At 39.2% G+C, this 27,775-nt stretch overlaps 1 protein-coding gene across 2 annotated transcripts in view; it reads left to right on the top strand.

Annotated features, from left to right (window-relative positions):
* Positions 1 to 27,226, top strand: part of LOC126273099 (SAP30-binding protein-like) — a 39,355-nt gene extending 12,129 nt beyond the window's left edge. For both annotated transcript variants that reach the window (XM_049976524.1, XM_049976525.1), the window contains exons 2-3: positions 14,973 to 15,439; positions 25,721 to 27,226. In XM_049976524.1, coding sequence (XP_049832481.1) covers positions 14,973 to 15,439; positions 25,721 to 26,164 — 911 coding nt within the window. In that variant the 3' untranslated portion in view covers positions 26,165 to 27,226. The remainder of the gene's footprint in view (positions 1 to 14,972; positions 15,440 to 25,720) is intronic.
* The last annotated feature ends 549 nt before the right edge of the window (positions 27,227 to 27,775 follow it).

A 27,775-nucleotide genomic window follows, 5' to 3' on the forward strand; every position in this document is an offset into this window, starting at 1 on the left:
CAGTGGCTTTTCCCTCCCAAAACCACAATGCTTTCTCTGTGACTTTGTAGATACCATGGTTAAACAATGTATGTTAAAAGAACAGCCTTCTATATTACTTCATTTCCTTATTTCAAACATTTTAAAATTGTATGTCGACTTTAGGTGACCTGTGAACCATAGGTGCTCTTACCTTATGTATCACTCATCTACATCTACATCTACATGACTACTCTGCAATTCACATTTAAGTGCTTGGCAGAGGGTTCATCGAACCACAATCATACTATCTCTCTACTATTCCACTCCCGAACAGCGAGCGGGAAAAACGAACACCTAAACCTTTCTGTTCGAGCTCTGATTTCTCTTATTTTATTTTGATGAACATTCCTACCTATGTAGGTTGGGCTCAACAAAATATTTTCGCATTCGGAAGAGAAAGTTGGTGACTGAAATTTCGTAAAAAGGTCTCGCCGCGACGAAAAACGTCTATGCTGTAATGACTTCCATCCCAACTCGTGTATCATATCTGCCACACTCTCTCCCCTATAACGCGATAATACAAAACGAGCTGCCCTTCTTTGCACCCTCTCGATGTCCTCCGTCAATCCCACCTGGTAAGGATCCCACACCGCGCAGCAATATTCTAACAGAGGACGAACGAGTGTAGTGTAAGCTGTCTCTTTAGTGGACTTGTTGCATCTTCTAAGTGTCCTGCCAATGAAACGCAACCTTTGGCTCGCCTTCCCGACAATATTATCTATGTGGTCCTTCCAACTGAAGTTGTTTGTAATTTTAACACCCAGGTACTTAGTTGAATTGACAGCCTTGAGAATTGTACTATTTATCGAGTAATCGAATTCCAACGGATTTCTTTTGGAACTCATGTGGATCATCTCACACTTTTCGTTATTTAGCGTCAACTGCCACCTGACACACCATACAGCAATCTTTTCTAAATCGCTTTGCAGCTGATACTGGTCTTCGGATGACCTTACTAGACGGTAAATTACAGCATCATCTGCGAACAACCTAAGAGAACTGCTCAGATTGTCACCCAGGTCATTTATATAGATCAGGAACAGTAGAGGTCCCAGGACGCTTCCCTGGGGAACACCTGATATCACTTCAGTTTTACTCGATGATTTGCCGTCTATTACTACGAACTGCGACCTTCCTGACAGGAAATCACGAATCCAGTCGCACAACTGAGACGATACCCCATAGCTCCGCAGCTTGATTAGAAGTCGCTTGTGAGGAACGGTGTCAAAAGCTTTCCGGAAATCTAGAAATACGGAATCAACTTGAGATCCCCTGTCGATAGCGGCCATTACTTCGTGCGAATAAAGAGCTAGCTGCGTTGCACAAGAGCGATGTTTTCTGAAGCCATGCTGATTACGTGTCAATAGATCGTTCCCTTCGAGGTGATTCATAATGTTTGAATACAGTATATGCTCCAAAACCCTACTGCAAACCGACGTCAATGATATAGGTCTGTAGTTAAATGGATTACTCCTACTACCCTTCTTGAACACTGGTGCGACCTGCGCAATTTTCCAATCTGTAGGTACAGATCTATCGGTGAGCGAGCGGTTGTATATGAGTGCTAAGTAGGGAGCTATAGTATCAGCGTAATCTGAAAGGAACCTAATCGGTATACAATCTGGACCTGAAGACTTGCCCGTATCAAGCGATTTGAGTTGCTTCGCAACCCCTAAGGTATCTACTTCTAAGAAACTCATGCTAGTAGATGTTCGTGTTTCAAATTCTGGAATATTCCATTCGTCTTCCCTGGTGAAGGAATTTCGGAAAACTGCGTTCAATAACTCCGCTTTAGCGGGGCAGTCGTCGATAACAGTACCATCGGCACTGCGCAGCGAAGGTATTGACTGCGTCTTGCCGCTTGTGTACTTTACATACGACCAGAATTTCTTCGGATTTTCTACCAAATTTCGAGACAATGTTTCGTTGTGGAACCTATTAAAGGCATCTCGCATCGAAGTACGTGCCAAATTTCGCGCGTCTGTAAATTTTAGCCCATCTTCAGGATTTCGCGTTCTTCTGAACTTCGCATGCTTTTTCCGTTGCCTCTGCAACAGCGTTCGGACCTTTTTTGTGTACCACGGGGGATCCGTTCCATCTCTTACCAATTTATGAGGTATGAATATCTCAATTGCTGTTGCTACTATATCTTTGAATTTGAGCCACATCTCGTCTACATTCGCATAGTCAGTTCGGAAGGAATGGAAATTGTCTTTTAGGAAGGCTTCTAGTGGTACTTTATCCGCTTTTTTAAATAAAATTATTTTGCGTTTGTTTCTGATGGATTTGGAAGAAATGGTATTGAGCCTAGCTACAATGACCTTGTGATCACTAATCCCTGTATCAGTCATGATGCTCTCTATCAGCTCTGGATTGTTTGTGGCCAAGAGGTCAAGTGTGTTTTCGCAACCATTTACAATTCGCGTGGGTTCGTGGACTAACTGCTCTAAATAATTTTCGGAGAATGCATTTAGGACAATCTCGGAAGACGTTTTGTGCCTACCACCGGTTTTGAACAAGTATTTTTGCCAACATACCGAGGGTAGGTTGAAGTCCCCACCAACTATAACCGTATGAGTGGGGTATTTATTTGTTACGAGACTCAAACTCTCTCTGAACTGTTCCGCAACTGTATCATCGGAGTCTGGGGGATCGTGAGGATAAGATTAGAATAATTACTGCATGCACAGAGGCATTCAGCTAATCATTCTTCCCACACTCAATATGTGAATGGAACAGGAAGGCACCCTAATAACTAGTACAGTGGGATGTATCCCTTGCTGTGTACTTGACGTTGCTTTGCGGAGTATAGGTGTAGATTTAAATAAACTGAAGTTTTATGGTATTTATGGTGTAGCCAAACGATAAGTATCAAATCTAACCAAAAGAAAGCAGTAAGCAGTAAGAAAGCTGTATTTAGCAATTCAACCAATGTAGTCCGGGGAATATTATTCTTACTGGGGAGAAATCCTGTATGAGGTTCCCAAGTTTAAGTCTTTGGTCTGCTATTGTTCCTCGTATATGTAAATGATCTTTTGTGTAACATACAAGAAACAGAATTAGTACTTTTTGCAGATGACACTAGTATAGTAATCAATCTGAGCATAGATGCAGAAAGAGAAAAAATAGTAAACAATGTTCTTAACAGTATCATTGATGGGATTTCTGTAAATGGTCCCATCCTCAATTTTAAAAGGACGCAACATACTCAGTTCTGCACATCTTAAGGGTAGTACACCAGTAGTAAGTAACATGTGGTGAGGAAGTAATAAATAGGGTGGAAACTTCAAAATTCTTAAATGTCCCTGTCAATGAGAAATTGAACAGGGACGAAGCACATTTTGGAACTCCTAAAACAACTTTGTTCACCCACATTTGCACTTAGAATCATTGCAGATAAAATCAGTAAGTTCGCGTATTTTTCATATTTTCATTCAGTAATGTTACATGGAATAATGTTCTGGGGTAACTCGTCTTTAAAAAGAAAGTCTTCATTGCTCAAAATTTATGGTGTGAGAATAATATATGGTGCTCACTCGTGACTCGTGATCATCTGTTTACGGACAGTACCAGAAGGAAAAATTACATTCATTACTCCACATTAAGATTGTCTTTCGCACAGAAAGGGGTGCACAGTGCAATTGAACGGAATGGATAGTGTCTTGAAAGGAGGATATAAGATGAACATCAACAAAAGCAAAACGAGGATAATGGAATGTAGTCGAATTAAGTCAGGTGATGGTGAGGGAATTAGATTAGGAAGTGAGATACTTAAAGTAGTAAAGGAGTTTTGCTATTTGGGGAGCAAAATAACTGATGATGGTCGATGTAGAGAGGATATAAAATGTAGACTGGCAATGGCAAGGAAAGCGTTTCTGAAGAAGAGAAATTTGTTAACATTGGGTATACATTTAAGTGTCAGGAAGTCATTTCTGAAAGTATTTGTGTGGAGTGTAGCCATGTATGGAAGTGAATCATGGATGATAAATAGTTTGGACAAGAAGAGAATAGAAGCTTTTGAAATGTGGTGCTACAGAAGAATGCTGAAGATTATATGGGTAGATCACATAACTAATGAGGAAGTATTGAATCGGATTGGGGAGAAGAGAAGTTTGTGGCACAACTTGACCAGAAGAAGGGATCGGTTGGTAGGACATGTTCTGAGGCATCAAGGGATCACCAATTTCGTATTGGAGGGCAGCCTAGAGGGTAAAAGTCGTAGAGGGAGGCCAAGAGATGACTACACTAAGCAGATTCAGAAGGATGTAGGTTGCGGTAGGTACTGGGAGATGAAGAAGCTTGCACAGGATAGAGTAGCATGGAGAGCTGCATCAAACCAGTCTCAGGACTGAAGACCACAACAACAACAACCCAGTGATATAAAATGTCTAATAGATAGCAAAGTTAATTTTGAAAAGAAACTGAAAAGTTTATCCTTGACAACTCTTTCTATTCCACAGAAGAATTTCTATTATTGTAGCATGTAGAAGGTTTGTGGTAGAATTTACCAACTTACAGCTGTATTTAAAAAAATTATGCAGGTTCAGCATGTATCCATATTTACAATTTAATTTGTGGGATGAATGAGGAATGACTGTATAAAATATCTTATGTTACATTAATGGCTTTCTTCCCGGTTTGTTGAAAATAAACTGGAAATGACACCTTTACTTCTACTTTTTGTTTTTATCCATGTGTGAGACGTAGAAAGTTTCAGAATAGGCAAAAGAAAATTCTTTCAGGTCACTTTGATCCAGTGCATGTACCAATCTATTTCCATTGTGTAATTAAAAATTTTAAAACAGTTCTGGAAAGAGCACTGGATCCAAGAATGTACTTTTCCAGTTACATGATTTAACAAACATACAGCCATGTCTTTGTTGCTAACACAGGTAACTGACCTTAAAGGAAACTATAATTAATATACTTACATTGGTATGTATATTCAGCTAACATTTTATAGAAAATTCTTTTCAGGATTCAGAAGACCCTAAACCATATCTCCCAAAAAAGGTTCAAATGGCTCTGAGCACTATGGGACTTAACATCTGAGGTCATCAGTCCCCTAGAAGTTAGAACTACTTAAACCTAACTAACCTAAGGTCATCACACACATCCATGCCCGAGGCAGGATTCGAACCTGCGACTGTAGCGGTTGCGTGGCTCCAGACTGTAGTGCCTAGAACTGCTCAGCCACTCCGGCCGGCTCCAGATGTCTCCTCCATTCTCTCTCTCTCTCTCTCTCTCTCTCTCTCTCTCTGTCCCTCTCCTACAGTATCCTTTGTGATAAAGGATTTCTTTTCTTTATTTTACAGTCTGAAACCTCTATTTCTCACAATAATAATAACTGGAAAATCAGATCATAAAAATGTAATGACTGAATACCCTCTGTACAAAAAATGTAAACAGAGTGGCCTGAAACGGTCTGAAAAGGTTGTATGTGTTTTATGGGGTAGGTTGAGCTGAGAAATAATTGTTAAGAAAAACAAAGTTAATAAACATCGAAGTTAGCCAATCAAGCTGTTGTGTGCGCAAATTCCAGCAATCCACCAGATAAAATTAGTGTCAGTTATTCTCATAAAATAGACAAAAGTGCATGAAACTACTCAGCCTTTGGCTCAGGTTCGATCCTTACTACTGTCCCATACCCAATTTTTGTATCATTGTCTTCTTCGGTTTTAGAAAAACAAATGAAGAATGTCTTTAGTGACATCGTTTGTGACAGGCTGCTTGAATTTACGTGGTGCAAAGACCTAACTGGCTGCTGTATTAATTAACTATGAAATGGCACAAAATATTACTTTTTCCTTAACAGTAATTTCTCAGCCAGCGTACCCTGCGGCACCCATATAAGCGTTTTGACCTTTTCCTGACTACGATGTGTATCAGACTAAGATAACTGGCATCATTGTGTCAAGTACTGAACTAGAATAATTTTTATTTCTTCTGTAGAGGTGAAATGCACATATGAATGCAAAAGAGTCAGGTTTAATCCATAAGACCTCTTGTTATGTTACCTGTCCATTTGCAAAATTGTCAAGAAAGAAAAAAATATTTTTAGAACTTATGCCAGAGAAGCGGGCAAATTTCATCACCCCACAGGACAGGCTGCACCTTCCTAGCTATGGCACTGAGACTAACTGTGAAAGGTGATGGGAACAGAAAGTAAAAACTGCTTCTGGTTTGAGGAAGCCAATAAAAGGCTAGCAGGCAGATAACTTGTTCCACACACACACACACACACACACACACACACACACACACACACACACACACACACAGTCGAAAACAGACTATATAGGGTTCAAATCCACGTCCAGCTATCCTGATTTAAGTTTTCCGTGATGTCCCTAAATCGCTTCAGGCAAATGCCAGGATGGTTCCTTTTAAAGGGCAGGATTGACATCCTTTCCCCTCCTTGCATAATCCGATGACACCAATGACCTTGCTGTTTGGTCCCCTCCCCCAAATCAACCAACCAACGAAATCATTAGACAACTTGTTTATACTATAGGTATTTATTGTTTCTCTGTATATATAATTTTAAACAAAAATTGTGTACTTAGTAATGTGCTGTTTTGTTTTCTTCCGCACAGTCGCTTTCAACAGAAATCCAATATATTTGTACGTATGGCTATCAGCTTGTGAATAGAATACTGCTTTGCAATCTGAATCACCCAAAACTTTTTAATGCTTCCCAATTGCAGATTAAAACTATGTGAAATAATGTCGTTAAAGCCACTATTCTTACAGATCCAACAGCTGGACTCTCTTGTACCTTGTGTACCAATGATCCCAACTGATTTATCCGTTAATTTTAAGTGACTTCAGTTGCGAGTTAAGGTTTCATTTGCGATATAAGTAAACAAGGCTCAAGGTCAGGTATTCAAATACGTAGGCTATTGTTTTATGTTCAGCGTTTTTTGCCCATTCATGAACTGTTAGTTTTATTATTGCTTTCTGTACAGATTTTTTTTAAAGAAGTGATATAGAAAATAAAAATCAAAAATGAAAACAAAGGAGTCTTTTTCATTCATATTCAATGTAATTTATTATAATTTTGAGTTCCATTGTTTCAAAATGGCTGAAGTGGCAAAAGTGAGTCAAACATTGTGTCCTGATTCAATTCTCAGGGATACCTCAGATTAGAACATATTTCCAGTTCCCATACGCATGTAGCATTTGCAAAGCTTCACCGATTTCACTAGTATCAAACAGGATATGGCCCTACACTGGATACCAAAATACAATGAATCCAGTTGATGGATTCGTGCTCATAAGGGTGCCCCACCCTGAGCACCAAATATGCAATGAATTCGAATAACTGATTGATGTAAATTAATCTGCATATGAGATTGCCATACTTTGGATACTAAAATGTAAAGCTTTTATTGTTTAGTTGAAAATGAGGTTGCCCCACATTGCGTTCCAAAATGTAATGAATTCAGATTGAAAAATGATAAACACCTAAGAACATTTATAGTTATTAACACCACAAGTATACTATCATGGCCAATTTGACAGGACTCAACTCAGTAATTGGCCAAAGTGTGTGTGTGTGTGTGGGGGGGGGGGGGGGTAATCACTTCATTTCACCACTTGCAAGTATAGGCAGCTGAAGCGATGTCAATGTGACATGTTGATTTTCTCTCATGTCATATGGCTGCATGCCATCTGTATCTTGTGTGATTCAAGGCTCTGCAGAGATGCCCTGGATATCTTAAGACTGTGCCTCCTTCTCAAGATAGAGCATAGTCATTACAGTGTTGTTGTCTTCACACACAGTGCCTGTTGTGTGCAGTGATTATCTTGCAAAGGTGAAGTCAATGTGATATTTGGAAGCTGAAGTTGGCCAAGGAAAACACAGTTGGATACTTAAGATTCAAGTATCACCATCACAAAAAGTCCAGTTTGGCATAAAATGGAAAGTGAGTATGTTACAAAGTGATACTAGAAATCGGAATGAATGCAGGGAGCTGTCTCGAAGTCTGACCATAGGTTGACATGTGTTCTGTGGCAAAGTGAGAATGCTTTTATGTGAAAAAGCTTCAAAATTACTTCTTCTCTGGCACCTCTGAGTCGTCCTCTCAATAATTGATTGATCATTATCTTCACTCACTGACTGACTGATTTTTCTCTGTCTGTCTCTCCTCTTACTCACTCTCTGCTGTTCTATTTCTACTATCTGATCGTCTCTCTCTCCCTCTCTGTCTCTCTCTCTCTCTCTCTTCTGTCTCATCTCTCAGCTGCAATTTTGTGTGTTTTTTTCTTCTTTGTTTTCCTTGGTTATGAATTTCCCATATAATATCATCTATGTCATTGGTGAGTACAGTTTTCCATCTTGCCCAGTGAATGATTGACACTGCGTAACCACTCCTCCCAATCTTTGTACAGAGTGAAAAAATTTTGAGTCTCATGGTGACTGGCATGTATCCTGGGAATTCCCACATTGCTCTCAGGTGTTCCTAATTGCGGCGCTTCACAGCACGGGCAGGTGGCTCCCCAGCAGATTGCTTCAAGTGTTTGCCTGCATCCATGAGTTTCCAAGAGGGCTGTTAATCAAAGGAAACGTCAGTGCCTTGGTGAAGTGTTACAATGCATTTGGGGTTTTGCATTTGCCCTCTGTTGTCAATCTGTCTGTAAAACGGAACAACCATTTTAAGAAACACATCAACCACTTCAGTTAAACCATACCTGTCTGGCTTTCAGGTTGTGGCTTAATTGGAGCCCTCTTGTCCTGAACATCTGGTGGTGAAGTATAACAGGATATTGAACATACACATCATGACTGGTCCACAGGAGAGTGCCACAGAAATGATGAAAAACCTGAAATGGCATATACTTGATGATATGTACAAAATATTCTGTGAAAGCCTACTTACAAAGTTTCAAGTATCATTATTGACAAAGGAACCATGCCCATTTGTCAGCAATGCTAACATTCAGATTTATAATGTATGCAGGGCCTGACCACAAATCAAAGTGATGGAAAGTGACGGAAGTGGGCACTCCAGATGGCTATGAGCTCAGAAAAAAATGACATTTTTGGTGTAAATTGGGTAAGACATAAGCCACTTATGTTAGCATAGTTACCAGGCAGTGCTTGGCTCAGCAGGAACAGTACAGGCCAGTAACCTGAGGGTGTGGGATTGATCCCTATTTGGAAACATTTTTGTTTTTATGTTACTTGCACTGCAGATGGACCAAAATAACATTTAATATATCATATGTATTGATATTTTCGTAAAAGGGATGGAAAGGAAAGACAAAGGAAAATTTGGGATTGCAAATGAATTTCTAGGAAGGGATTGTGAGGTATACACGAAAACAGCTTCTTATAAAAATTATATGTTTTTATTATTTTACGGTTGATGATACACATGTGCTGGGGCGACATTCATTGTAAAACAAAAAGCAGTTATTCTCGTGGTATCTTTCACACATTATAAAAGCCACATTTTTACTATTACATGGTTGTTTCAATTTTTAAATTGAAACAAGCTTGGTTTATATTCATAAAAGGTTTCCTCTCATTGCACATTTTGGCATCAACCATGCATAACACACCATTTCACATAATATTGGCATGCATAGCTGGTTACGTATGACGGAATGTATTTTGACGATGTAAATAAAACAGAAAGAAACTTCCACATGGGAAAAATATATTAAAAATAAAGATTCCAAGACTTACCAAGCGGGAAAGCGCCGGCAGACAGGCACATGAACAAAACACACAAACACACACACAGAATTACAAGCTTTCGCAACTGGCAGTTGCTTCGTCAGGAAGGAAGGAAGGAGAGGGAAAAATGAAAGGGTGTGGGTTTTAAGGGAGAGGGTAAGGAGTCATTCCAATCCCGGGAGCGGAAAGACTTCCCTTAGGGAAAAAAAAAAAAAAAAAAGGACAGGTATACACTCGCACACACACACACACACACATATCCATCCGCACAAGCGGATATGGAAAAAAAAAAAAAAAAAGGACAGGTATACACTCGCACACACACACACACACACATATCCATCCGCACAAGCGGATATGGATATGTGTGTGTGTGTGTGTGCGAGTGTATACCTGTCCTTTTTTTTTTTTTTCCCCTAAGGGAAGTCTTTCCGCTCCCGGGATTGGAATGACTCCTTACCCTCTCCCTTAAAACCCACACCCTTTCATTTTTCCCTCTCCTTCCTTCCTTCCTGACGAAGCAACTGCCAGTTGCGAAAGCTTGTAATTCTGTGTGTGTGTTTGTGTGTTTTGTTCATGTGCCTGTCTGCCGGCGCTTTCCCGCTTGGTAAGTCTTGGAATCTTTATTTTTAATATATTTTTCCCATGTGGAAGTTTCTTTCTGTTTTATTTACATCGTCATTAATTTGAACCCAACAATTACGTTTGTTATTGTCTCTGTTGCATTTCGAAATCTTCTCTATCGTCTTACTTTCTCTTTTCGTTTGTACAAGAAGTTCCACTTTGTATTCATCTTCCATTTTTCCGTAATCTACCATACATTTTATCCTGCCTAATTATACTCAATAATACGTAATTTACTTCCAAACCATAACCTAAAATTTTCAACGCTTTCAACATAACCGCTGCTATAAAATCCATTGTTCCAAGTTTACAAACATTTCGTGTAAACTCGTGAATACTATTTCACAGCTTCAGTTCCTTTCACCCATTACACAACCATCTCAGTTTTTTTCGACAACTTTCGTTTTATTTCCATTCCCGTTTTTCCCACAAAACCGATCATTTTCTAGCAGCTTCCCACAGGTTTACACGTTATTATTTCTTCATCAAACAATTGTTAGCCTCATTATCATAACCTGCCAGTACATAACCAGTCCTTTGAATACATTTACACACATATTCTTCGAGATTTTATTCAAAAAATTTTTTTCGAATTTTATTTTTTCGCAAATCATTTTTTCGAAACTTTTTTCGAAAAATTTTTTTGTCGAAATTTTCTTGAATTTCCCCACCCTTTAACGTGATCTGGAGACAACATAACTACCCAACCTTTGCACCCATTGTTGTTCATCAACCTAAGTTCAGCACATGATCAATGTGCGGATGGATATGTGTGTGTGTGTGTGCGAGTGTATACCTGTCCTTTTTTTTTTTTTCCCCTAAGGGAAGTCTTTCCGCTCCCGGGATTGGAATGACTCCTTACCCTCTCCCTTAAAACCCACACCCTTTCATTTTTCCCTCTCCTTCCTTCCTTCCTGACGAAGCAACTGCCAGTTGCGAAAGCTTGTAATTCTGTGTGTGTGTTTGTGTGTTTTGTTCATGTGCCTGTCTGCCGGCGCTTTCCCGCTTGGTAAGTCTTGGAATCTTTATTTGGAATGTATTTTGATACATTCTTCTCTGGAGGTGACTCCCTTTCCTCTCATGATTAGTTAATGAGTTATTTTTGAAGTTTTTTGATCAAATTCTTTACTGGTTGATAAAAGATATACATCACAGAGTTGCTGTACTGAAGTGCATTTGGGGGTACTATACGAGAGCAATCCTTCATTTTGAAATATCATATAATTGTGGAATTGGTTGTCCTCCCCATGAGTCAGTTAACAGAAAAAACAAGTTTTCCTGCATATTGGACTGTAGGGCTTCATCACATCAGTCAAAAACTTTTTGTATTAAGCTGTTGTAGATTTCCCAGATTTTGATGAACAACATTCCTGTATTTTGCCACATACTTGTCCACCATTTTTTGGAGCCTTGGCCAAAGTGAACCAGTACTCTTTTGTAGGCATATGTAGAATGTTGCTAATAATTTTCTGGAAAGGGTTACAGTATATCGTGCTATATGTGAGTTCGCCACTTTGTTCATATCCTGTAATTTCACAAGGAATCATTTGCCTATTGATGGTCTGTGTTCAGTTACAAGTTGATTGGTACTGGGAATTTGGAAAGAGAACATACAAGTGTAAATATGTTATTATACAGGATATAAAAAAGAGTATTTCGATTGACGACAACAAATGAGAATTCTTGACATACCTGTTTGATTGATCTCTTTAATTACAATTCCATTTTGCAAAATTATTTTCTGTGTCCTCATGGATGCTGTAAGTACAATTCTTTGTTGGTTATTTATGTGCAATCCCAAATTTTCCTGTTACTTTCCATTTTGCACCTTTTATCAGAAAGGTAATATGTTGAGCAATATTTCGATTCACCTGCTGTGTAAGTAATGGTAAAATGGAAATGAAACAATGTTTCCAAATAGGGAATTGGGCCTCTCACCCTCGGATTCCACTCCGTGCTCTTTCCACTGAACCAACCATCGTCTGGAAACTGTGATATAAATGGCTATGCATCACCTGATCCACATCAGAATCCCACCCCTCCTCTTAAGGAACAGTTGACAGTTGACCATCTGGAGCTCCCACTTTTGTCACTTTCATTACTGGCGGCCGAGTCCTGCATGTACCCTAAATTTGAACGGTGATGAAGATTTGATGTAGTCTTCTTCTTCAGCTTCTGCCTTTGTCCCACAGTTTTCACAGATTTGACATGGTTAATTTGAACTGGTGGCCAGATGACCTTCCTTGCCTGCCTATTTGGTACCAAACCATTGCAAGCAGTTAGTTTCTCGAAACACCCCTGATTTTCAGAGATAAAATTTATATATGGCTTCATTACTATGTCCCAGTACAGTTAACAATTACTACAATTTCTTTTCTGTATTGGAGAATATAGTTTTGTTTTTTGTAGCATTTGAATACAATAACACAGTAAACCAATATTTGATGAGGCAGGCAGTTTTGTTCAGATCGTTATTTCCACCCTCAAACTGTGGGTAACATGCATACAGCATTTTGACTCTCTTTGCCACATGATATTGTAAAGGGTGACCCACGGGAGACGGACGGTTTTTAATGAAATCATACTCAGCCAACTTTAATATTAATGCATGTTTATTTACACAAAATCAAAGCTCATTATTTGCCATTTTAGTTAACAAAGATATTTGTGAAAAATGATGTCGTCCAGTTGATGTTCATCATTTCGAATGCAGGACTCAAGTCTCTTCTCAAAATCCTCCATCACACGGACTAAAATCTCTGCAGGGATGGCAGCAATTTCTTGGAAGATTGCATTCTTCAACCCGTCCAAATTTTGTGGTTTGTGGTTATAAACACAGTTCTTGAGGTCCCCCCCCCCAGAAAAAATGTCACATACTGACAAGTCGGGAGACCTGGGAGGCCAAGGAATATTGCCAAAATGTGAGAATCCAGCCAGGAAGCACGCATCTAAGAACTGTCATTGAAGTGTTTGCGGTGTGCGATGTTGCCCCATCCTGCTGAAACCAAACACTTTTTAAAGGGATTCGTCGTCTTCTTAGTTCTGTTTTCAAGAATGTTCAAGCATACGAATGTAATGAACCAAATTAACAGTAACTGTGGCCCCGTTCTTTTCAAAAAAATAAGGTCCAGTAATGCCAACAGCACACCAGACTGTTACTTTTTCTGAGTGTAGAGGACGCTGATGGATAAGGTGTGGATGCTCTGGAGCCCAGTAACATAAGATTTGCTTATTCACGGTCCCGTTTAAATGAAAATGAGCTTCATCGCTCGTCGATAAAATTTCATTTTCCTTCGACTCCGAAATCACTTTCATTCTGTAAGTGAAGTCTTCTTGTACAGCAATATCAGTTTCCTTAAGTTGTTGGACAATGAGCATTTTGTAGGGATGGAATTTTAATTCTTTATGCAAAATTCGTCTAACCGATTCACGATTGATTGGTAACTCACTAGCATGACGTCTAGCTGACTGTCCTGGGCTTCTGGCTGCCGCTTGCCTTATCCTTTCAACATTTTCTGGTGTCGTTACTCTGTGCCACGGGCCAGGATGCTTCTTATCCAGTATGTTTCCAGTTGATCTGAAGTTTTCCACCCATCTGAGGATTGTGTTATGGCTCGGAACAGCTCCTTGTCGATCGACATTAAACTGTGCACAAAACAATCGCTTTGTAGCAATAATAGACTCACCACTTTTCATGAAACTGTCATAGACAAACACTCGACGTTGCAAGTACCACTGCTCCACAGTGAACGATTAAATGAAATGGCGTCTTCTGTGGATCAGAACTATCCCCAGCATGACCACCTCACACCACCACGCCCTCAGTACTACGCAGTTCAGAACCGTCCGTCTCCCGTGTGTCATCCTGTACATAGAAGAGCATTTTCCATTAAATATTTATCTATTTCCCCCTACAGTGCTGGGTTGTAAGAATATTTGCTCATTTCAATTTTTCCCCTCTCTATAGTGAAACAAAGAAATTCTTTGTGAGTGTGCCACATCTTTACCAGTCTCCCTCCGTCTTCCTCTCCCTTCCACCTCCACCCCCACCTCCACCCCCACCCCACCCCACCCCACCCCACCCCACCCCACCCCACCCCACCCCACCCCACTCCCTATATCCTCTTTCTCCCTTCCTCGTGTTAGTATGTTAGTTGCTTTTCAATAGGTCACTATTAAAGTAGTCAGAACCTCTGCATTTTTTTTACCCACAAAGTGCCGCCTCATATGGTGTCTGTCAAATTGAAATAAGTAAGAGTATGGATATTTCAGTTTTAGTCACAGAACTTCATATAAAGTTAATATACCTGTTTGTCAATACAACTGTTTATCCTAAAGGCCATTACACCTTGTTAAAGTTTCTGACAACCTTTCTATTGCCAAATCATTTATTTTGTAACAAGTAACTGAAGTTGCACTCTCTTATATGGCTCCGAAATTCCCATTCTTGCTTGTTAAATCAAAAGTACTTTCATCTAATTTATGAGCTTTACCTAAATCTTACACAATTTTTGTATAATTATAAATAGTAATTCACGCTTCAGAAATGTAATTGCATACAATATTTAAGAGAGTGGTTGTTTAAAAATAAAATAACTGTTACTTGTATAATATTTAACAGTCACAGTTTTAATGCTTGCAGGAAACAATATGTCTGGCCCAAGTCTTGCCCTCGCCTCGTTGACAGCCACTTACACTGATTCAGAGGCAGAAGATGAAGCAGGCGAGGAAGAAAATTCCCCAGGTGCTAGTAGTGTGAACTCTGTTGTATCCAACACAGCCACTCCTCCAGCCACAGCACCTATTACAACAACAACAACACAAGTTTCTATTGTGAGCAGCAAAGTCGCCCGCCTTGTGTCGTACCACGATGAAACTGTGGTATCAGACGACGACGAGGAAGGCGGTCAGCGCGTGTCAGTAGGCAGCGAGGAGCCTGAAGATGGAGGCGAGACTCCTGCTGCAAACCCAGCAGATGTGAATGATGTTATATTGTTTTCTGAACCAAAGGGTCGTTGTTCAAATGAATTGCAAGAAAAAATTAGTAGACTGCATGAAAAGATGATGTCTTCTGGTTTGGACATGAATCATGTGATACAACAGCGGAAGGTTTGTAACATTTAATTATGACCTTTAGTTATTATCTCAGTTTTGTGTAAGTTTTATGATTAGAAAAGTAGAATAATTTGAAGAACTTTATTGAACAGGAATAAAACAGTTAAAAAACAAAAATATTTATGTACAGAATTACTGTGAATTTTGTGTTTACAATTGGACTTTCCTCAATCATTTTACAGATATAATAGAACTTTCTTAAGTTCATTATTTTTCTGTTAAGTGAAAAATGGAGCAGCTCCCCCCCCCCCCCCCCCCCCCCCCCCTCTCTCTCTCTCTCTCTCTCTCTCTCTCTCTCTCTCAAGTCATTTCCGTATGTACATAATACATAAATTACTCATTCATTTTGTGCTCCATAAGCTGTCTGCTTGCTCCCTTTAATTTGATAGGTTAGTACATTTATCGAATGGTTTAACACAGTGAGATCCAATATTTGCAGGCGAAAATGATAATTAAAATTTTTCTACTTATGTGAGGTGTTTCCATACTCCATGTTGGCAGTAATTTAACTGTACCTGTATGAGGTGCCTGTAACATAGTTTAATTTGATGATTTTTTCCCACAGTTGCTATGTGCTGATTGAAGAGCTGCATGGTACTTGCAACTATTAATTTTTAGGTTATTTTCATACTGTTTCCTCATTGTGATTAAAAAAAAGTGGGAGCACTATATATGATCATGAAGACTGCTAAATCCTAAGGTGGTGTGGTTTTTGTCTGTAGATGCAAAATGTTAGCTTATTTTATTGCAAGGACGTTAGAGTTGAAATATCATTTAAGTTATCCGCTCCTTCTAGCCCTATATGCAACCTGTTAGATACATGTTGAATATATATGGCACATGTGTGTGTCATCTTTATAAGTATGCTGTGTACCTTTCTCATATGTGTGTATCATGTTCTTAACAGCAAAAAATCAACTGCACAAATCACCGTAATGCTATGGAGCTATTCCATAAAGAACTATCAGTTTTGGATCTCCCCAGTCAGCTTCTTCTTTTCTATTACAAATAGCCTGAAATTTGTGCTGTATATATCAGTGAACCCAAGATCTTAATTATTTCATTCGTCTTAAAACAATACTACATCAACTTCTGAGGTTGAATCTACACTTGATGTACTAAGTGTGACAGAAAGATGCTTATGCATAATAGTATACACTACCCTCTGTCCTCCAAACATACAGGTGTTTATTGCTGTTTCCATTCCTCCATTGTAGGACCACTTGCGGAACTGCAGTGCCATCCAGTCAGTAACCAGTTAGTAGGTTTGATCACTGACCAGTTCCTTCCTTTTGAGTAGCTCCGTATGTGGAGACTCTAATAGTAACATCAGACTGTTTGCAAATGATGCTTTTAGCTATAATAAAATATTGTATGAAAACCCTATGTAAATATTCGCCCAATCAAGATTTCATGTTGGTTTAAAGTTTGATAGCTTGCTGTAAATTTTCATAAATGCATAATAGTGCTCGCCACAAAATGAAAAAAATGAAAAGAAAAACAATATCTTGTGACAGCAACATCAGTTAGTCACAATATGAATAATTCAAGTCTTTTTAAATACCTGGTTATAATAATTTGGTGGGATACAAAATGGCTTAGTCTTAGGTAAACCAGGTTGAAGATTATGGTTTATTCGTAGAATACTAGGAAACGACAATAATTCTGCAAAGGAGATTGTTGTTGTTGTGGTCTTCAGTCCTGAGACTGGTTTGATGCAGCTCTCCGTGCTACTCTATCATGTGCAAGCTTCTTCGTCTCCCAGTACTTACTGCAACCTACATCCTTCTGAATCTGCTTAGTGTATTCATTTCTTGGTCTTCGTCTACGATTTTTACCCTCCACGCTGCCCTCCAATGCTAAATTTGTGATCCCTTGATGCCTCAAAACATGTCCTACCAACTGGTCCCTTCTTCTTGTCAAGTTGTGCCACAAACTCCTCCCCAATTCTATTCAATGCCTCTTCATTAGTTATGTGATCTACCCATCTAATCTTCAGCATTCTTCTGTAGCACCACATTTCGAAAGCTTCTATTCTCTTCTTGTCCAAACTATTTATCATCCATGTTTCACTTCCATACATGGCTACACTCCATAGAAATACTTTCAGAAACGACTTCCTGACACTTAAATCTATACTCGGTGTTAACAAATTTCTCTTCTTCAGAAACTCTTTCCTTGCCATTGCCAGTCAACATTTTATATCCTCTCTACTTTGACCGTCATCAGTTATTTTGCTCCCCAAATAGCAAAACTCCTTTACTACTTTAAGTGTCTCATTTCCTAATCTAATTCCCTCAGCATCACCCGACTTAATTCGATTACTCATAAAATATTTGTACAAATACTAACAGGAGATATAGAATGTGTACAAAGAAAGGGTGCAGGAATGACCCTACGTTTTTTGACCCATAGAAGAATGTCAGGGAAATGCTGAAAAACCTCTACTAGTAGAAACTTGAAGGTGAAAGTTTCAGGAACCAGTTTTAAGCAGTCTAGGGTGTACTACAACCCCTATGTATAGTTTCCGTGTGGACCACAAACACAAGGACTGTATAATTACAGCACACATGGAAGCATTTTGGCAGTCATTCTGCCCAAGTTGCATAGATAAACAGAACATTTTTTAAATGGGACATACTGTCTGCTACGCACTTCTTGATGGTATACAGGTTATTGATGTAGACATATGATGAAGCCTGTATACATACAGACAGTGATTTATGTTTATGCAGGTTGCCTATAGAAAAATTCAACTTTTCTTCGCACTATTGAGATTCATTGTTTAAGTTTTATTTAATTTACTGCATTGATCTTGTCCTCCCCTTTAAAGCAGGCTTGAAGTTCATCCTGGACTGACACACAATCAAGAGTTGCACAAAAAATGCAGTGTGGGATACAAAAACAGTTAATCTTCTTCACCATTACTGATCTTCCATACCTCTAGATTTTGAGTAACGTGGTGATTCTTTTTCAATGTTCTTCCATTTAAGTTTTCCATTACCTCTTTCTCTTATACGTAAATATGAACCAGTGCACACTGCAGGCATTTGGGCACAGTTTGTAGCAGAATTTAACAGATTAAATAAAATCTTCCACACTGAATTACAATTTACAGTAAACACGAAGTTTTTATACATGTGTGAACAGAGCTTTAGTAGATAACATACAGAAACTGCTATGAGTCTGATACAACATCCATTTCACACTGAATCGTACTTGGTAGTGACAGCACTAATATGATATGGTGAAGGTACTGTATTGCCGATGCAGAGGCAGTAATATGAGGCCTTGTTTTAATGTAATAAATTGCAAGAAAATATCCATAATTTTGGCTTCTTTTGGACTCAAAGAGTAACTGGTTTGTGGTGGCTCCAAATTGAAGGTACTGTATTGCCGATGCAGAGGCAGTAATATGAGGCCTTGTTTTAATGTAATAAATTGCAAGAAAATATCCATAATTTTGGCTTCTTTTGTTCTCAAAGAGTAACTGGTTTGTGGTGGCTCCAAATTGATGCATAATTACAATAGTTGCTACAGAGGTTTTTTATCGTTTGTCATGTGTTATATGGAGTGCTAGTGATATGCCAATGCATACACATTACATTTTACAGGTGTGAAGAAAGGTATAAAGTTGTTTATGAGCTAAAGAAAATGGATTGGGTCGCACGGAGAAGCAGAATGTTTTGACATTCAGTTGTTCAAATGATGCGGAAGAGCAAAGACAGCTTGAAATGCCTGTGCTTGTAATTGGGGGAATGCCACATGGAAAGATGCAGCAAGAAAGTGGTGTTACACTTTCAGAGAGATCTTCTGTAATGTGAGTCATTCTGCAGATACAGGACAAGCACTCACTTTGATTACATCTGTATAAATACTTTAATCCACTGTGGTCTTCATCAGTATCAACAAATATTTTGAAGTGTTAACAGTCAGATATTGTGCAGCATTTGCATCCCTGTGTTGTAACTGAAGTGGCCTGCTGTGGTTGCTATGCACCCAAAATTGAAGTACCCAGTTACAGATAGTCCACAATGACAAAAACAGTCCCATTTTGTCACTGTCAACAGTCTAAAGAAATGACTGAGCATAAAAAAGGAATATCTGCACAAAAACTGCTATGTGCTACTAATTGGAATACAGATATAACCTATCATTGCCGTGGTCACAGTTCATTAAAAGGGAGACTGCATTAAGTAGTAGTGTCTCAGGAGAAATCTTAATACTCCATGAAATGATAAAAGCTTGTATGAACTGTGTTGGAAAGTTATTGCGTATCTCCAGCATTTCCTGTACGTTGTTACCTGTCATCCTTGTTGTTATCTGTGATAGGTCTGGCTGTTTAAACTCCTTTTTCCAGATGTACTCAGCTGTTGAATCAGACAAGTGGTAAATGTTGACAGGCAGTTTCAGACACTCTAGAAGAATATCTTCAGTTCTTTCCTTTTTACCATGCCGAGTAAATACATTTGACATTGGAAGTAATGCTGGGCAAAATTTTGCATCAACCTGTAGTCTGATTAAAATAACTTTGTGATTGGTGGAGGACAACAGATGGGTATCTGTTGAGAGGCCAGACAAATGTGTGGTTCCTGAAGAGGGGCAGCAACTTTTTTAGTAGTTTAAGGGGCCACAGTCTGGATGATTGACTGATCTGTAATGTTAATCAAAACGGCTTTGCTCTGCTGGTACTGCAAACGACTGAAAGCGAGGGGAAATGACAGCTGTAATTTTTCCCAGGGGCATGCAGCTTTACTGTATGGTTAAATGATGATGGCGTCCTCAAGTAACATTTTTCTGGTGGTCAAATAGTCCCCCATTCGGATCTGCAGATGGGCACTACTCAGGAGGCCGTCGTTATCAGGAGGAAGAAAACTGGCGTTAAATGAATCGGAGTGTGGAATGTCAGGTCTCTTAATCGGGCAAATAGCTTAGAAAATTTAGAAGGGAAATGGATAGGTTAAAGTTAGACGTAGTGGGAATTAGTGAAGTTTGGTGGCGGCAGGAAGAAGACTTCTGCTCAGGTGAATACAGTGTCATAAATAATCAAATAAGGGTAATGCAGGAGTAGATTTGATAATGAATTCAAAAATGGGAGTGTGGTTAAGCTACTACAAACAGCATACTAAATGCATAATTGTAGCCAAAATAGACAGGGAGCCCATGCCTACCACACTAGTACAAGTTTATATGCCAACTAGCTCTGCAGACGATTAAGATATTGAAGAAATATATGATGCAATAAAAGAAATTATTCAGATAGTTAAGGGAGATGAAGCGGATATAAAACGTAGACTGGCAATGGCAAGGAAAGCGTTTCTGAAGAAGAGAAATTTGTTAACATCGAGTAGTGTCAGAAAGTTGTTTCTGAAAGTATTTGTATGGAGTGTAGCCATGTATGGAAGTGAAACATGGACGATAAATTGCTTGGACAAGAATAGAATAGAAGCTTTCAAAATGAGGTGCTACAGAAGAATGATGAAGATTAAATGCGTAGATCACATAACTAATTATGAGGTATTGAATAGAATTGGGGAGAAGAGGAGTTTGTGGCACACCTTGACTAGAAGAAGGGATTGGCTGGTAGGACATGTTCTGAGGCATCAAGGGATCACCAATTTAGTACTGGAGGGCAGTGTGGAGGGTAAAAATCGTAGAGGGAAACCAAGAGATGAATACACTAAGCGGGTTCAGAAGGATGTAGGCTGCAGTAGGTACTGGGGATGAAGAAGCTTGCACAGGATAGAGTAGCATGGAGAGCTGCATCAAACCAGTCTCAGGACTGAAGACCACAACAACAACAACAAGAACAATAACAACAACAACAGCAAGAAGGGAGATGAAGATTTAATAGTCATAGGGGACTGAAATTTGGTAGAAGAAAAGGAAAAGTAATAAGTGAATATGGATTGGGGGTAAGGAATGAAACAGGCAGCCGCGTGGTAGAATTTTGCACAGAGCATAATTTAATCATAGCTAACACTTGGTTTAAGAATCATGAGATAAGGTTATATACATGATAGAGACCTGGAGACACTGGAAGGTTTCAGATAGATTATACAAGGTGTTACAAAAAGGTACGGCAAAACTTTCAGGAAACCTTGCTCAAACACAAAGAAAGAAAATATGTTATGTGGACATGTGTCCGGAAACGCTTACTTTCCATGTTAGAGCTCATTTTATTACTTCTCTTCAAATCACATTAATCATGGAATGGAAACACACAACAACAGAACGTACCAGTGTGACTGCAAACACTTTGTTACAGAAAATGTTCAAAATGTCCTCGGTTAGCGAGGATACATGAATGGAATCCCTGATGCGCTGATGCAGCCCTGGAGAATGGCGTATTGTATCACAGCCGTCCACAATACGAGCACGAAGAGTCTCTACATTTGATACCGGGGTTGCGTAGACAAGAGCTTTCAAATACCCCCATACATTAAAGTCAAGAGAGTTTAGGTCAGGAGAGCGTGGAGGCCATGGAATTGGTCCACCTCTACCAATTCATCAGTCACCGAATCTGTTGTTGAGAAGCATACGAACACTTCGACTGAAATGTGCAGGAGATCCATCGTGCATGAACCACATGTTATGTCGTACTTGTAAAGGCACATGTTCTAGCAGCACAGGTAGAGTATCCCGTATGAAATCATGATAACGTGCTCCATTGATCATAGGTGAAAGAACATGGGGTCCAATCAAGACATCACCAACAATGCCTGCCCAAACGTTCACAGAAAATCTGTGTTGATGACGTGATTGCACAGTTGCATGCGGATTCTCGTCAGCCCACACATGTTGATTGTGAAAATTTACAATTTGATCACGTTGGAAGGAAGTCTCATCCATAAAGAGAACATTTGCACTGAAATGAGGATTCACACATTGTTGGATCAACCATTCGCAGAAGTGTACCTGTGGAGGCCAATGAGCTGCTGATAGTGCCTGCACACGCTGTACATAGTACGGAAACAACTGGTTCTCCATATAGTGACATGGTCAATGTTACATTGTAGAGCAGCAACTTCTCTGACGCTGACATTGGGGTTATCGTCAACTGCACGAAGAATTGACTCATCCATTGCAGGTGTCCTCATCGTTCTAGGTCTTCCCCAGTCGCTAGTCATAGGCTGGAGTGTTCCGTGCTCCCTAAGATGTTGTTAAATTGCTTCGAACGTCTTCCTGTTGGCACACCTTCGTTCTGGAAATCTGTCTCGATATAAACGTACCACGACACGGCTATTGCCCCATGCTAATCCATACATCAAATGGGCATCTGCCAACTCCGCATTTGTGAACATTGCACTGACTGCAAAATCACGTTCGTGATGAACACTAACCTGTTGATGCTGTGTGCTGATGAGTCGCATGTCAACACAAGCACCAAAGTCAACATTACCTTCCTTCAATTGGGCCAACTGGCGGTGAATTGAGGAAGTACAGTACATACTGACGAAACTAAAATGAGCTCTAACATGGAAATTAAGCATTTCCGGACACATGTTCACATAAAATCTTTTCTTTATTTTTGTGTGAGGAATGTTTCCTGAAAGTTTGGCCTTACCTTTTTGTAACACCCAGTATAATGGTAAGACAAACATTTAGGAACCAGGTTTTAAACTGTAAGACATTTCTAGGGGCAGATGTGGACTCTGACCACAATTCATTGGTTATGAACTGTTGATTGAAACTGAATAAACTTTAAGTAGGTAGGAATTTAAGGAGATGGGTCCTGGATAAACTGAAAGAACCAGAGGTTGTAGAGTGTTTCAGCGAGAGAGCATTAGGGAATGATTGACAAGAACAGGGGAAAGAAATACAGCAGAAGAAGAATGGGTAGCTTTGAGAGATTAAATAGTGAAGGCAGCTTAGGATTAAATAGGTAAAAAGATGAGAGCTAGTAGAAATCCTTGCATAATGGAAGAAATATTGAATTTAATTGCTGGAAGGAGAAAATACAAAAACACAGTAAATGAAGCAGGTGAAAAGTTGTACAAATGTCTCAAAAATGAGATGGACAGGAAGTGCAAAATGGCTAAGCAGGGATGGCTAGAAGACAAATGTAAGGATGTAGAGGCATAATCACTAGGGGTAAGGTGGATACTGCCTACAGGAAAATTAGAGAGACCATTGAAGAAAAGAGAATCATGTGTATGAATATCAGGAGCTCAACTGGAGTAGTACTAAGCAAAGAAGGAAAAGCAGAAAGATGAAAGGGTCTATGCAAGGGCGATATACTTGAGGGCAATATTATGGAAATGGAAGTGGACGTAGATGAAGATGGAATGGGAGATATGATACTGCGTGAAGAGTTTGACAGAGCACTGAAAGGCCTAAGTCAAAACAAGGCTCCAGGACTAGACACCTTTCCATTAGAACTACTGATAGCCTTGGGAGAGCCATCCCTGACAAAACTCTTCCATCTGGTGAGGAAGCTGTATGAGACAGATGAAATATCCTCAGACTTCAAGAAGAATTCAGTAATTCCATTTCCAAAGAGAGCAGTGTTGACAGGTGTGAAGATTACTTAACTATCAGTTTAATGTCACAGCTGCAAAATACTAACACAAATTCTTTACAGACGAATGGAAAAACTGGTAAAAGCTGACCTTGGGGAAGGAATTATGAAGAAATGTTGGAACGCACGAGGCAATACTGACACAGTGACTTATCTTAGAAGATAGATTAAGGAAAGGCAAACTTAGGTTTGAGCATTTGTAGACTTAGAGAAGGCTTTTGACAATGTTGACTGGAATAATTTCTTTCAAATTCTGAAGGTAGTAGGGTAAAACACAGCGTGCGAAAAGCTATTTTTGCTGGCTGGAGTGGCCGAGCGGTTCTAGGCGCTTCAGTCTGGAACCGTGCGACTGCTACAGTCGCAAGTTCGAATCCTGCCCCGGGCATGGATGTGTGTGATGTCCTTTGGTTAGTTAGGTTTAAGTTGTTCTAAGTTCTAGGGGACTGATGACCTCCGAATTTAAGTCCCATAGTGCTCAGAGCCATTTGAACCTTTTTGAAAGGCTGTTTTCAATTTGTGCAGAAGCCAGTTGGCAGTTATACGAGTCGAGGGGCACGAAAGGGTAGCAGTGTTTGAGAAGGGAGTGAGACAGGGTTGTAGCCTATCCCCGATGTTATTCATTCTGTATATTGAGCAAGCAGTAAATGATAAAAGAAACATTTGAAGTACAAATTAAAAACCATGGAGAAGAAATAAAAACTGTGAGGTGGTTTGCCAACAAAATTGTAATTCTGAAAGAGCAGCTGAACAGAGTGGTCAGTGCCCTGAAAGGAGGGTATACGATGAACATCAACAAAAGGAAAACAAGGATAATCTAATGTAGTCAAATTAAGTTGGGTGATGCTGAGGGAATTAGTTTAGGAAATGACCCACTTAAAGTAGTAAAGGAGTTTTGCTATTTGGGGAGCAAAATAAATGATGATGGTCGAAGCAGAGAGTATAAACTGGCTATGGCAAGGAAAGCATTTCTAAAGAAGAGAAATTTGTTAACCTCAAGTATAGATTTAAGTGCCAGGATGTTGTTTCTGAAAGTATTTGTAGGGAGTGTAGCCATGTATGGAAGTGAAACCTGGCCAATAAATAGTTAAGATAAGAACAGAATAGATGCTTTTGAAATGTGGTGCTACAGAATAATCCTAAAGATTAGATGGGTAGATCACATAACTAATGAGGATGTACTGAATGGGATTGGGAAGAAGAGGAATTTGTGGCACAACTTGACTAGAAGAAGGGACCGGTTGGTAGGACACATTCTGAGGCATCAAGGGCTCACCAATTTAGTATTGGAGGGAAGCGTGGAGGGTAAAAGTTGTTGAGGTAGACGAAGAGATGAATACACTAAGCAGGTTCAGTGCAGTAGTTACTCAGAGATGAAGCAGCTTGCACAGGATAGATGAGCATGGACAGCTGCATGTCTGGACTGAAAACCACAACAGTAACAACATAGGTAGAAGATAGTCACCAGACAGTTTTAGTTCTCTCTTGGGCACAACATGCTCACACTTTTTGCAGGCAAAACAGTGTTTCATCAAGTGTGTCTGGCTGTATGCCAGCAGCACTGTCTCGCCTTGCCCCCCCCCCCCCCCACCCCCCCTCCCTCAAAGTTATTTTGTTCAAGCTATAATACATAGGCCAGTTTTTATGAAACTTTTTTCCTTTCCACATCATTGCGCATTTCATGTTTTGCACCATGACTGAACTTTTCTTACATATTTATGTTTTTTTTATTTGAATGTTATCTTTCTGTTCCTCAGGACTTTCGGAACCCAAGCATTTATGAGAAGCTGATTCAGTTCTGCAGTATCAATGAACTCGGCACAAACTACCCCGCACATGCGTACGATCCATTGCGCTGGGGAAAAGAATCATTTTACGAGGAACTGGCACGTGTTCAGAAGGCAGAAATGGAACGTCGAGAAAAGGAGAGGCGCGAGAAGACTCGTGTTGAATTTGTTTCTGGGACAGCCAAACGACCTGCTGGAGGTGCTGGGTCAGGGGAGGAGGATAAAATGCGCCGGAAATCAAAATGGGATCAAGTGGGTACATTATTGGCGTCCAATACGACAGCTGCTGGTGCACAAGCTGGCATTCTAAAGCCGGGGCTTGTTCAGCAGCCTGCACTAACTACTTCAGCAACTGGTACCAAAGGGACTGTAATTTCAGCATTTGGATCTCTGCCTAAGAAACCACGAATATAATTGTTAATTTGTACAGAACTATAAATTTATTAAACGTTTCATTAGATTGATGCCATATATTTTTTGTGGTATGTGTGTGGGACACTCTATATGGTATGTTTGTACATAGCCTTCTGATTTTCTCCCTGTATTCCCAGTCTGAAAATAAGACTTTTGGATAAAGGCCTGAAAAGCAATTGGTGAAAACTTTGCTATCAAAATTTTTGCCTTTTTCTGAAAGATGGCTGCTTTCATTTGGAATATAGCTTTCCTGTCATGTAAGATTTGAATTTCCTTTCTAATTTACAGGGAAATGAGTACAAATAAGAGGGATGATTTTTTATGCTGTTAATCAGTGAAATGTCATGCTTATTCCAAATATAACTATTGTATGTTCAACAATTCATTGTGTTTAATCCTTCCTACTTCCTAATGTCACATTCTTTTCTGAATGAAAAGGAAAAGTTGCTGTAATACTCATTTCTTCTAGTAAACATTCCATATTTATTCCACTACAAAACCTTGAAAGAAATGTTTTCAAAGAGAGGCAAGTAACTTTGTTGAAGTGTTGGAAACATATGCTGACTACCAGAAATGTAAATTTAAACAGTTCATTGTACAAAAACAAAAAATTTGCTGTAGGGAGAAATGTAGTGTAAAATTAAGTCATTGCTCTGGGAAGATAGTTACATCACCTTCAGCTGAGGCTGGAGTACATCCATTTATGTAAAAAATAATCCAGAATTGACAGTTTTGATGTATTATATTATTTCTTCTTCATTATTGTTCAAACGAGGCCTCATTTTATGCATTTATTATATGATGAGTAACAAGTATTGCATTGACTTTCTGCTGCTTTGGGGCAACTCACCTGCACTTTATTTATTCCATTAAAGGCATTTTTCGAGACTGTAGGAAGAAACTGCTTTTGAAGCAGTAAATCTGTACTGCATTGCAACTAGTATGTATCATACAGTGACATACCTGCTTATTTTTATATCAGAAGTGTGTTGGACACCATTAACTGATGTTCACATGAATGGAAATTTTTCATAGTCCCAATAAAAATTGCTCCAACACAGACAGCTGAGATGTTCTTTTTATTTTCTTTTTTACCCATATCTTAAAACCCCTGTTTTTAGAATTACTACATTATAACTTAAATTCATTTATGTTATGTTAAATTAAAGTCACTTGGATTAGCATCATTTGTTGTGTGCTCATCCCATGAGTTCATCCCTGAATGATGACTGCTTCATACTTTTTCCACAATACTGCAATGACAAGCAAACTGTGCAATAACAGCAGAGATTGTAATGAATATTTGTAATCGTATTCATTTTACTTGTGTTTATACAGATGAGTGAATGCAGCCTCATTTATAAAATAAGCAAATACTGTGCATCCTGATAGTGATCTTTTGTGTAGAGCTGTTATTGTAAACTGTTGGAAAATGGTATAAACATTCCCCCAATTTGCGTTTTAGTAACTTTCTTGTGTATGAATGATTGTTGTTTTGTTTAAAGTATTATAGTATTATTTAATTAGATTTCTAAGATCAGACATTTCTATGAATTACAGTGTACAACAGCTACAATAGAGTTATTAAGAAATACGAATAATTCAAAGTGT

The sequence above is a fragment of the Schistocerca gregaria genome, chromosome 5 (genome assembly GCF_023897955.1).
Source record: "Schistocerca gregaria isolate iqSchGreg1 chromosome 5, iqSchGreg1.2, whole genome shotgun sequence".
Classification (NCBI taxonomy): Eukaryota; Metazoa; Arthropoda; class Insecta; order Orthoptera; family Acrididae; genus Schistocerca; species Schistocerca gregaria.